Source organism: Petaurus breviceps, unplaced genomic scaffold, assembly GCF_028583685.1.
Source record: "Petaurus breviceps papuanus isolate PSGF00001 unplaced genomic scaffold, PetGlider_PUasm1.0 90696, whole genome shotgun sequence".
Taxonomy (NCBI): Eukaryota; Metazoa; Chordata; class Mammalia; order Diprotodontia; family Petauridae; genus Petaurus; species Petaurus breviceps.
In genome coordinates this window covers 2,112,136-2,124,502 of record NW_027187314.1, presented here as the reverse complement: position 1 = coordinate 2,124,502, position 12,367 = coordinate 2,112,136, and the positions used below count along the sequence as shown (strand labels likewise).

At 32.5% G+C, this 12,367-nt stretch overlaps 1 protein-coding gene across 1 annotated transcript in view; it reads right to left on the bottom strand.

Moving 5' to 3' along the window:
- Positions 1 to 12,367, bottom strand: part of POLA1 (DNA polymerase alpha 1, catalytic subunit) — a 344,356-nt gene that overhangs the window by 191,219 nt on the left and 140,770 nt on the right. The window contains exons 33-34 of the mRNA XM_069065646.1: positions 4,570 to 4,748; positions 2,704 to 2,835 (exon numbers count right to left, since the gene is read on the bottom strand). Of these exons, the coding sequence (XP_068921747.1) occupies positions 2,704 to 2,835; positions 4,570 to 4,748 (311 nt within the window). The remainder of the gene's footprint in view (positions 1 to 2,703; positions 2,836 to 4,569; positions 4,749 to 12,367) is intronic.

Below are 12,367 nucleotides of genomic sequence, written 5' to 3'. Positions count from 1 at the left end.
TGGATTAAATGACTTCCAAGTTTCAACCCAAGATTCCAAGAAGTCCCGAAGTAGAAGGGTAGCACAATGAGCTTCCTATTGTTCTATCTGAGTGCATGTAGCTGATATATTGGAGCCTATTATAGAAAGCACAGAACCTCAAAGAGCCTACCAGGGATCAAATGGAGAAATAAAAATAGAAGTACATGACATAGAAAGTTTATTAAAGACTGGCTATGGAGATGAGAATGAAGATTAAATTAATTGAGGAAGACATAAAGAAACACCATCCTAAAGAGGTACCCATGAATTTAAAAGTGCCCATAGAGTAGAGGGAGACCAGAGTGCCTGCCAAGAAAAACTCAGATTTTCATATTCAAATACAAAACCTGCAGAGAAATGAAGCACCTCTCTGTTCTGAAGACAAAGACAAAAGTCTGAGACACTCAATTACTACAACATAAAACAAATACCAGCAAGCAGGCACCAACTTCAGAGAGTTGCTGTCTTCTTAACCTTAGAAGGAAATTCAGTACAACCCTGAATTACAGCAGAGACTTCTAAAAATTTTAGAGACAGATCACAGAAAAAAAAATCGCAAAGGAAGGGCCTGAGTCCATCCAGCCTTCCACATTGAATCTAGTGAGTTGTCTTTACGTGGATGACATGACAACCTTGTAGTAAGTGCTCTAGAAACGTTAAGCTATGGAAAGGAGCTAGTTCTTTTAATCTAGGTTACATGTCTCAAAAACAAAACAGGAAATTCTTCCTGGGTTAGGAAAGAATCCTACATTTGCTGCAGACTTTGTTCCTACAGATCAAACTATTCTAACTCAATGTGCCCAAATGTTCTTTTTTTATTGGAAAAGAAAACGACAAATTTCTTCAAAAATTTCTGCTCTATAAAATTCACTGCTGAAGACTCTAATAATCGAAATCTGGACAGAGGATTAAAAATTTTTTACATAAGGCAAGATTATTTTCTCTTGTTCAGGAGGGTTCATAACTGGATAGTTGTAAAATTTAGATCGAGTTGACTTTGGAAGAAATGAAGAGTCTAAAATGTATATGTTGAATACCAAAATAGGAAATGTGGTTCCCTAGATCAGTGGTATCAAATTCAAATAAAAATGGAGCCACTAACCTGTAGAAAAGTATCCCTGAGGGTTGCATTTTGACTTAGAAAACCACATACTGATATTATCTATACTTTATTGTATTTAATCTGTTTCTGCTACACTTGGGAGTATCATGGGCTGCAGGCAGCCAACAGGCTGCATATGTGATACCTGTGTCTTAGATAATTTTTATTCTATCCTACTACTGTTCATAACAGAATAATGCATATAGGATTGAACACTTAAATGTTTTTTTTTACTAACTCTTTAGACTTGATTAATGCTAATAGAGAAAAATTTACTTCAATGCTTAGGAAATACAAATGATTAACCCAGAATCACAATACGATAGCCTTTTTTTTCTTTCTCCAGATCAAAGACACAGGTCATACTACTTTACAATAAGTAGTAGCAGTATTTTTAAAATTGGGTTGTAAAGGAGAGTGTCTTATACTGACTAAAACTTAAATAAAAGTTACATAATAAATTTAACTTTTTTTTTCAATGTCTTGCCATAAAATTTTCTTTTTAAATAATAAGGTAAAGTTAACATCTAAGTAATATGACATTTAACTCTTAAAAGAACAATCAAATCTTTAAATAATCAAAAGTACTAAAGATGGGGATGAGACCTACTATTTTACCAATATAGGGAATTCTCAGATGGGGTTATGATGCAGGCCAGTCCTTTCACTGTAACTTTTTCTCTACACAATTGCTTATAGCACTGAGATATTAAGGGTCAAAAAGACTCTATAGGTGTCAGAGATGGGACCTGAATCCAGATCTTCCTAATTCTAAGGCCAATTCTCAATGTGCTATGTCCCCACTTCAACTATTCAACAGTTATAGGGAGAAAAGGCAAAATTGAAGAGAAGTTTTGCTTCTGTTAAGTCTTTATGAAGAAGAAAAAAACTGGATTTATATGAAACTTTTATCATGAAAGGGTTTTTTCTTTATACTTCAGGAAAAGCTTTCTGATGGCTTATAAGAAATTTCTGCCATTTTCTAGTATTTCCCAACATTAGAAATATTCTGTTTTAAAAGCCAGATAAACTGCACTCAAATCCAAAAATATTTCCTTTGACTTTCTCCAAATAACTACCATTTAAAATGTTTTGGAATATTGTATAAATAAAAAGTACTATAGATCAGCTTACTAGGTAGCAACATGAGATTTGTGATATTATTTATCCAAAATGTCTATATAATGCTGACTTTTCTCAAATCAAAACTACATGGGTCTTGTTTCACATATTGAAGTGTTTCCTAATTGTATTTTTCTTTTTTATTCAAAGCAAAAGTCCAAGTGTTTAAGAAAACTAATTTTCCTTTCATGAAATTGATATTTTTCCAACACAGACACCAAAATCTCTCCTAATAGAGCTGTTTAACATTTTGAGAAGCAGCACCTTCCCTAAGTATTTTTGATAAATTATTTTCAAAACTATGCATTTCAAAATAAAAACAAACACAAAACCATGAATACTCACTTTAAAAACAGATATACTGAAGTTTTACATCTGTACGTGGGTATATATGTGTTTAAATATGCACATTTATAATAAATATGACATACACACAAGAGCTCATGATGAATACTTACATTGTAGTATTTTTTAATGCAGCGCCTGATATCCAGGATTAATTTATTGTTCAGCTGGTTGGTAAAGTTTATAGGTGAAGCATTACAATCTATATTACAGCAACGAAACAAGCTGGGTTCTATCTGGGTTCCCTACAAAGAAGAAAAAGGAAGTAAAGACAGACAAGTACATAGGAATTTACTGCAAAATTATGTAAGGCTTTTAAGTCTAAAGAAACTGCATACCATCCCATTGCTCTATATCATTAATTCATTTTCTTGGCTACTTTTAAAGCTCATTTTTTGAACATTGCTCCCTCCAGGGTTTCTTCAGACATAGCTCCCTTTTCCTGATACCATCTCCATGGAATAAGAAGTTGATTAAAAGTTGCTTTTCATGTGTCAGTATTCCTCATTCAACACATGATGTTGAATAAAAATAATCTAACAGAATGCATGGCAAAAATCAATTTTCTCCAACAAACCAACCATGTCTTTTTATCAGAAATAAATATCTTTTCCAGGAATACTGATCAATATCTGCAAATCTGCACTTGTAAGGGCCAAATATAAACCTGTACTAATAATCCGAATGACATTAGTTGATCATCATATATGTTGTTTAGCTCATTTTTGAGAGGAGAGCATAAAAGTAAAAAGTATTGTACCACAAAGAAATATCAGAAACTTTTAGAAATGTATATTAAAATTTCTTCAAATTTTCAAATTAAAAGTTTTATAAGAGTTAATTATTAGCTGTTAGAAATGTTTGTTTTATTTCCCTTCTTTTTACATGGATAGTAAGCATATCACTCAAGTAAATAGGTTTATTGGGGTTTCCCTTATTTCTTTCTACCTCACCACCCTCCCACCATGTTGATAGTAAAAAAAAAAAAAAATCTGTGCTTTTCTGATTCAATGTGGCAACCCCCTCCCCCAACACTAAGCAATTCCAGGTGGAAGAGATTTTAAAGCTTGACATCCGCTCTTCCACAGTTAGCCCATCTGCAAGTCGTCAAGCCTCCATGCAATTAACTATCTTATTTACAGCTGTAATGAAGCAAAAGTCAAGGATTTAGCAAAGTATTGCTGATCTGTGTCTGCCTTTTCTTCTCACTTGCTTCCAAAGACTGCTTTGTTTTGATTTTTTAAAAAATGCAAAACATCTGCTCTTTGTCCAAATTAACTTAAAATAATTACTTTTAATTTAGATAAAAGATACATTTTCCTTCAACTTCAAGGTTTTTGCACCACTCTGATGCTTACTCATTTGCCAATAGCTAATACATGCATAACAGTGCAGTAGAGTTAAATAAGTTGGCCAACCTTCAAGTCCTGAGCCAAGGTCAGTGATATATTTTTTGGCAGTGCTTCTTGAGAGGAATGTCTCTCTGACTTTTTTATGTCTGATATTCAAAGACAGCAGGAAAGATAACAGAGCAGTACCTTTGTCAAAAAGGATGTAAGTGGGATGGGAAAAGATAAGTAAAAACTTTTCAAAAACTCTTCCTTCCCATTAACTTGATTTAGGATAAAGGAAAATGTTACTACAGTAAGCTTTAGTAAACAGGACAAAAATTCAAGTTACTAATTAAGAAATTTTAAAAAATATTTTAAAACAACTTGAAATTTTAAAATGAAGACCAATAGATCAAAAGAATCAAAAAATATTTAAACACGTTGAAATAAAAGTGTTCTTATGTAATTTTTTTCATTTTTTGAAAGAAAAGTTTAAGAAATAAACTGATCTTAATTTTTATACTATAGTCTTTAAACCCATTCACCACATTTTTTCCTCAATTTTCCCCATATTCAAAAAATACAAAAGAAATTAAAGCCCATTTCCAAAAGTATGAACACAAAAACAATATGAAAATAGTAACTAACCGAACCATCAAAGACACCATCACAAATGTTCTCAGTTCCACATTTCGGGCAAGAAAATTTGAATCTTTCACAGTCCCTATATTTTTCTTCATCACTGAGTTGTGCTGGGCCTCCAAGTAAGGCATCGTTCTCTTCATCTTTATGGTAATGTTGAACTCTGAATTGAGTGGGATCCAGTCCTATTAATATGAAAGGAAAAAGAAAGGATCAGAAAGGTATTTATTTAACTTACTCCCATTCAAAAGGAATAATTCAGAAAGCAGAAACGAACCTTAAGAAACAATGATACATAAACACACACACATATTTAAATATGTTAACAAAATACATATAAACATTTTAACCTAAGTCTCATATGTCTATCACATGGACAAAAGATTAATATTTACAAATGCTTTATAAATAAAACAAAGGGCATTAAAATAAGGTGGGAATATGCTGCAAATACGTTTGGTTGCTGAAGCAACTACTTCTATAGGATGGGCTTATTATTTTCTTTAAGTTAGAATGAAAAATCTCAAATGTAGTAATGCTCATAATTATTAGGAAAGATTCATCTAAACAAAACAGCAACATTAAAATAGAAAAGAGAGACTAGAAATCCCATTAAAGTAAACATATTCATTGATATTACAACTCCTTCAAGACCAGACACAACAACCAACTCTGATTTCAATGCAGTGGTTGATTTCATCTTGGCTCAGTGGTTAACAGCATGTAGGTTGCAATCTAATGTGGTCGTTAAAATTCAGCAACTGCATTTGAAGCAAAATGCAGTATGGCTTTGTGGTTGGCAAAACTCAGATACTTAGAATAACTACAAAAATAATAACAATGCCTATTTTATAGGACAATAAAAAAGAAAATGGCCTCCAAATCTCCAAGAACATATTCAATATTTCATTGGGGAAAAAAAATCAGTCACTGTATTGTTTTATATTCATTTTTGGCAAACTATTTAAAGGAAATAGCAGTATTTTAGGTCAACAAGATTAATTTACCTTTGGCAAATACAACTGTCAACAAGTACCACCTGACATCATAACTTAAGTATAATTACTCAATAGTACAGATTTGACTAAATGCATTCCAAAGAAAACATAAAAACTCCAGAGCTGAGAAAAAGGTAAGGAAAAAAGACTTGTATTCATCTGGTCTAGCAATACTCTGAAAATGGAGCAAAAGGGGGAGAATTGGGGAGGCTAAGTGGCGCAGTGTGTACAGCGCCGGCCCTGGACTCAGGAGGACCTGTGTTCGGATCTGGCCTCACACACACACACACACACACACACACACACACACACACACACGCACACACACACACACACACAAACAACTAGCCATGTGACCTTGGGCAAGTTACTTAAGTCCAATTGTCCTCCAAAAACAGCAAAAAAAAAGGGGGGGGGGGAGAATTTCACAATTACTGTATATTTTATTTTGACTATGAAGAAGGTAAATTAATGACTAAATTCCATAACCTTTCTATTTCATCCAGTTTCATGAATATACTATGAGTGTTGTTTAACACATGTAGACATACCTCTGCAAGGTATCAATTTAATTTGATTATAAGCACACATTAAAAAAAAGGGACAAAATACAGGTGTAGGGATTCAATAAACTGCTGTTCTTTGCAGGAATCAATGCTAAACACTTCCTAAAATGATGACATATGTCCTCAGAATAGCAATGTCCCTAAAACTGCCAACATGTAAATTTAAAAACTACTGTACTTCACCAATTTTTTATAGCCTCCTCCTGTCCCAAAGGATTTAATATGCATTTATACTTTCTAAGTTATTTTCAAGGAGAACAATAGGTATCCCAATAGAATAACAACTTATGTTTCTATTGCACTTTAAGATTTGCAAAAAGCATGAATTCATAAATAAACGTTAAAGGTGAGGGTTGGGTCACAGAACAAAATCAGAAAACAATAACAGTAAGGATACTTTCTCTTGCTGGTGAAAAATAAATGTGACTCCTTTTAAAATATTATCTAGCTTATGTTGGTTGTGAATGCAGACTGACCTCAAATCACAGTAGCTGTGTCAAAGTTATGTATTAATATGTTTCCATTCTATATCTTTCTGATATTCATTATGTTTTAGTAATGTTTTGAGTGGGGGAGTTAATCAATAGAATTTTTAAATGAATAATATAAACTTCAATTATTCAAAAAGAGAGTGAAAAAACTACATAGGCTTTACAGTGGGGAAGCTATACCAAGAGTATACTGAGTTCTCTTTTCCTGAACCACCATGGTTTACTTAATCCATCTCAGTACACCAAGCTGCATCCACCTGCAACAGGGCAAAACATCCATTTGGTAAAGAAAACCTGGACGCTACACTACTGCTTATACAAATATATCCTCTTTGATTCTAGCTAAGAAGTATGCTAACTTACTTGGTTTTCAAGGAATATTTGTAATAAACTTCTATTTACACAGCCAAGTTTTTATCTTTATACTGCACTAACAAGACTGACTCATCTTCCTAATTATTTCAGATTTATTGAAAGGCTGAATACTTTTATGGGTGTATCATCACTGTTGTAGATCAGATATAAAAGCAATACGGTATTTTAAAAACAATCAGGAGGTCCATCAATAAAAGAAAAAAAAGAACAAATTCATGAATTGGGGATGCAACTAACGAAAAAACTGAAAAGCACCACACTGTTATTCAATATTGTACTAGAAATGCTTGCTATAGCAATAAGAGATGAAAAAGAAATGAAAGGAATTAGAATGGGCAGTGTTATCACTCTTTGCTGATATGAGAGTATACTCAATCCTAGAGAAATCAACTAAAAAAATTGCTGAAATAATTAACAACTTTATTAAAGTTGCAGGATATAAAATAAATCCACAAAAATCATCAGGATTTCTCTATATTACTAACAAAGAGAACAAGAAAGAGAGAAATCCCATTTAAAAGCACTGTAGGCAATATAAAATACTTGGGAGTATACCTGTCAAGATAAACCCAGGAATTATACAACCAAATTATGAGACACTTTTCACACAAATAAAATTAGTTCTAACAACTGAAAAAAAAATCAATTGCTCATGGGTAGGCCGAGCCAATATAATAAAAATGACAATTCTTAAGAGCCATACCAATCAAAATACTAAGAAATTATTTTATAGACCTAGAAAAAATAAAAAATTCATCTGGAAGAACAAAAAATCAAGAATATCAAGGGAAATAATGAAAAAAAAAAGTGAAGGAAGCTGTATGAGATCTCAAACTATAAATAGTAATCATTGGAACTATCTGATGCTGGCCAAGAAAAAATGATGGATCAGTGAAACAGATTAGGTAGGTAAAATATAGTAGTGAATGACCATAATAATCTAGTGTTTGATAAATCCAAAGACCCCAGCTTGTAATACAATAACTTAGTATTTAATGAAATTGCCTAGAAAACTGGAAAACAGTATGGCAGAAACAATGTACAGGCCATGGGTGGGGAAACTGCAACCTCAAGGCCACTTAATAAAAGGATTTGATCTGTGAATTTTGGAATTCAATCAAAGGGCTGCACTTGAGGACACAGAGAGACACATGTGGCCTTGAGGCCACAGTATATATATATATACCAACATCTTACACTGTATAGAAAGATGAGGTCAAAATAAGTACATGATTTAGAGATAAAGGGTGATGCCATAAACAAACTGGGAGAAAAAGCTATGAATTTCAGGACAGATTTTATGGCCAAAAAAGAGATAGCATTATGAGATGTAAAATATACAATTTTGATTATATTATATTCCAATTCAACAAAGATTAGAAGGGAAGCAGAAAACTGGGAAACAATTTTTAAAAATGTTTCTGATAAAGGCCCCATTTTTCAAGTATATAGAGAAATTATTCAAGTTTATAATACAAGTCATTTGCTAATTGACAAATGGACAAAGAATATAAATAGGCAATTTTAAGACAAAGAAATCAAAGCTATCTATAGTCATATGAAAAAAATGCTCTAAATCACTTTTGATTAGAGCAATACAAATTAAAACAACTCTTAAGTACCACCTCACACCTATCAGACTGGCTAATATGACAAAAAAGGGAAATGATAAGTATCAGAAAGGATGTGGGAAAATTGGGCCACTATTGGTGGAGTTGTGAACTAACCCAACCTTTCTGGAGAGCAATATGGAACTATGCCCAAATGGCTATAAAACTGTGCATACCCTTTGATTCTGTCTGTGAGTGCCCATTATACAAGCAGCCTGGGTGAAATAATAGTCTCAAAAAAAAAAAAATGAAACATGGAAAAGAGGAAATTTAATAAGAAATAAATAAAATTAATTCCAATGTTTTAAAAAACCTGTAAAAAATAGGGAAAGAATTCTTACAAAATTCTTTCTATGATATAAATATGATTTTGATATCTAAATCTGGGAGATAAAACAGAGAAAGAAAATTATATACCAATACTCCTAATGAATACCGAAACAAAAATAATGAAAGAAAAATACTAGCAAAGTGGCTACAGAACATATTTAAAAGATTATATACTATGACTCTGATTATATACTAGAGATTTATACCATGAATGAAGGGTGTATTCAATATTAGGAAAAGCATAATCATAACAGACCATAAAAACAAAAAACATGATTATTTCAATAAATGCATAAAAAGCCTCTAACAGAAATGTTAGAGGCTTTTCCAATAAGATCAGGGGTAAAGCAATAATGTCCATTATCACAAAGATTACTTCATATTAATGACTATAACTACGATCAAGGCAATTGGACAAGAGGAAAGAAAATGAGGGAATAGGCATAGGCAAAGAATAAACAAAACTATTGCTTTTTGCAGTTGAAATGACAATCTAGAGAATACTAGAGAACTAATTGAAACAATAACTTAAGTAGAGTAGCCCAACATAAAGTAAGCCAACACAAATCACCAGTCTTTCCATACATCACCCAAAACATGTTGGAAAACCCAACAGCAAGACAAAGGAGAAATACATTCAAAATAACTACAAAGTATATAAAATATCTGGGAGTCGACCAAACAGATCAGAGACAGAACCTCTTATCGGTACAACTATAAAATACTCTTCACAAAAAAAAAAAAAGACAGACGTAAATAATTCTATCTCAAATAATACTCACGGTTGGCCAGGCCAATTTAATAAAAGTGGTAATATCATCTAATTTAGTTTACTTATTCAGGACCATACCAATCAAACTATCAAAACTGCTACTTTATAGAGTAAAGGAAATAACAATATAATTCACAGGAAGGAAATAACAATATAATTCACAGGAAGGAACAAGAGTGAAAACATCTTATGAAAAATAACAGAAAAGGGACATAGGAGAAAGGAGACTAACAGTATCAAAGTAATCATGTCTATTTAATACTTAAAAACAGAAGAGATGAGGTACACAAGACCCAAAAGCAAATGAAAGCAGCAGAAGGATAGTTTTGTATAAATCTCCAAACCCCAGAAACTGGAAAGCAGTCTGGTAGAAATTAGGGTCAGAACAACATCTTATACCATGTGCCACAATAGGCTCCAAATGGATATACGTTCTGAATAAAAAAGTTCAAATCATAGATTAGAGGAGCAGAGAAACTATGGAAAGGGGAAGAATTTATGACAAAACAAGGGGCAGAGATGATCATAGAAGACAAAACAGGCAATTCTTATAAGATAAAACTTAAAAGTTATTAACCCCACAAAAATCACAGCAATTAAAATTATAAGGAAAACAATGAACTTGGCGAGAAAGTCTTTGAAGCAAATTTCTCAGATGAATGTCTGAAACACAAGATAACTAATTCAAATATAGAATAAGAGCTATTCCCTAAGGAAGAATGTTCAAAAAATAAGGACAAGCAGTTCTCAAAGAAATTCAAGCTATCAACAATTACATGAAAAAATGTTCAAAATCACTAATAAGAAAAGTGCCAGTTAAAGCAATTCAGGTTCCAACTCATATGCATCAGAATTGCAAGGCTTTTTTTTTTTTTAAAGAAAAATAATGATAAAAATTGAATATGGAGGACAGACATACTAAAATATGGCTAGTGAAACTATGAAGTGGGCCAGTAATTCTGGAAAGCAATTTGAAATTATACCTCAAAACTTTAACTGAACCCATTAAACTGAACCCCAGAGGGCACAAAACCCATCAACACCACTACTATGTATATGCCCCCAAAGTGTTCAAAGAAGGATGGAGAATGACTCAAAATGCACAAAAATACTCATAACAGCACATTTTGCTGTAGCAAACAACCGGAAACTAAGGGGGTGTCTATCAACTGTGGAACTGCTGGGCAACTTACGGCATATGGATGTAATAAAATATTAAATCCTCATGAGAACGGTATGACCTCGTGAGAAATGACAAAAAGGGGAGATTCAAAGAAACTTGGGAAATTGTGTATTAACCAATGAAGAGTAACACAATTAGAAACAGGAGAACAAAGTGTACATTGTAAAAAACATTGTAAAGAAAAACAACTGAAAGACAATTTCTGACAGTGAGAAGATGGGCTAGAGGTGCGTTAGGAGTCAAGACATTTTCAGATATGGTTAAAGTGTTGATCTGTTTTGAGTGACTATGCTTATTTGTTATGAGGGTAGAGTTTGAGGGGGCAGAAGTGGCAAAGATGAATTAAGGGGAAGAAAGAGACTGGTAATCATGATGCTCCTCCCACCTCAAAAAGGAATTAAAAAGCAAAACAATGTCATCATGGAAGTATAAAAAATACATATGCACACACATACAGGTAAATAGACAAGCAGGACAGCTGTGAAATTACATTTAATTTATTATATAACAGAAATTGTAAATAGAGGTTTGTGGTTTCACATACAATCCTCTTTTTCTGTTCTTCTTTGTATTAGGAAATGTTCATGTTTCTCAGTATTTGTTAAATTCAGAATAATTTAAAAAAAAATAAAAATGGGGGCAGTAAGGTGGCGCAGTGAGTAAGAGTGCCAGCCCCGGCATCGGGAGGCCCAGAATAGGTTCCGGCCTCAGATACTTGGCACCCACACAAAATAACTGGCCATGTAACCTTAAGCAAGTTACTTAACCCCAATTGCTTAAAAATAAAATAAAATAAAAATAAAAATGACGAGGAAAGAGACATATTTTTGATCTTCAAAAAAAAATGGATATTTAGTGTTAAATACAAATGTGAAGGATTTTTTGTTACAATAAAAAAAATTTCAGAATGAATCTACAAGAAAGTGACCATTCTGGATTACTGGCAATGTCAAAAAATTTTCCATAGAACCTATTTCTTAATTCTAACAGGAAAATGTCAAACAGGTGTTTTAAATGTTTCTTTATAAAGAAATATATATATAAATACATATATAAATATATATATGTATATAAGAAAATATACAATTAGATACTTAAAAATATGGTATAACCTGGAAAAATGTTTTCATGGGAGGTGGTTTGGCTTATACAGAAAACAAAGCTCAACAGTTTTGCTTCTATAGATGCACTTAACTAAATTCTGCTTAAACTGCTTATAGATTGCTTATTTTATAGTCTCCATATGACAAAGTTTCTTTGCTCATACCATAATTCTTTTGGGCCAAAGTGAAACAAAAGGAAAACAGTATCTGGTGCTGCCACCTAGGGGTAGAGCTTTTGAATTTTAAAACATGTGCCCAGTTATAGGTTACTTAGTATTCAAAAAATTGGTCACATTATCAGACCTGACCAAAGCAGCCACTTTATCATCATAACATTCATCTTATATGCTTCAGACCTGGTTAAAGGCAAGTAAAT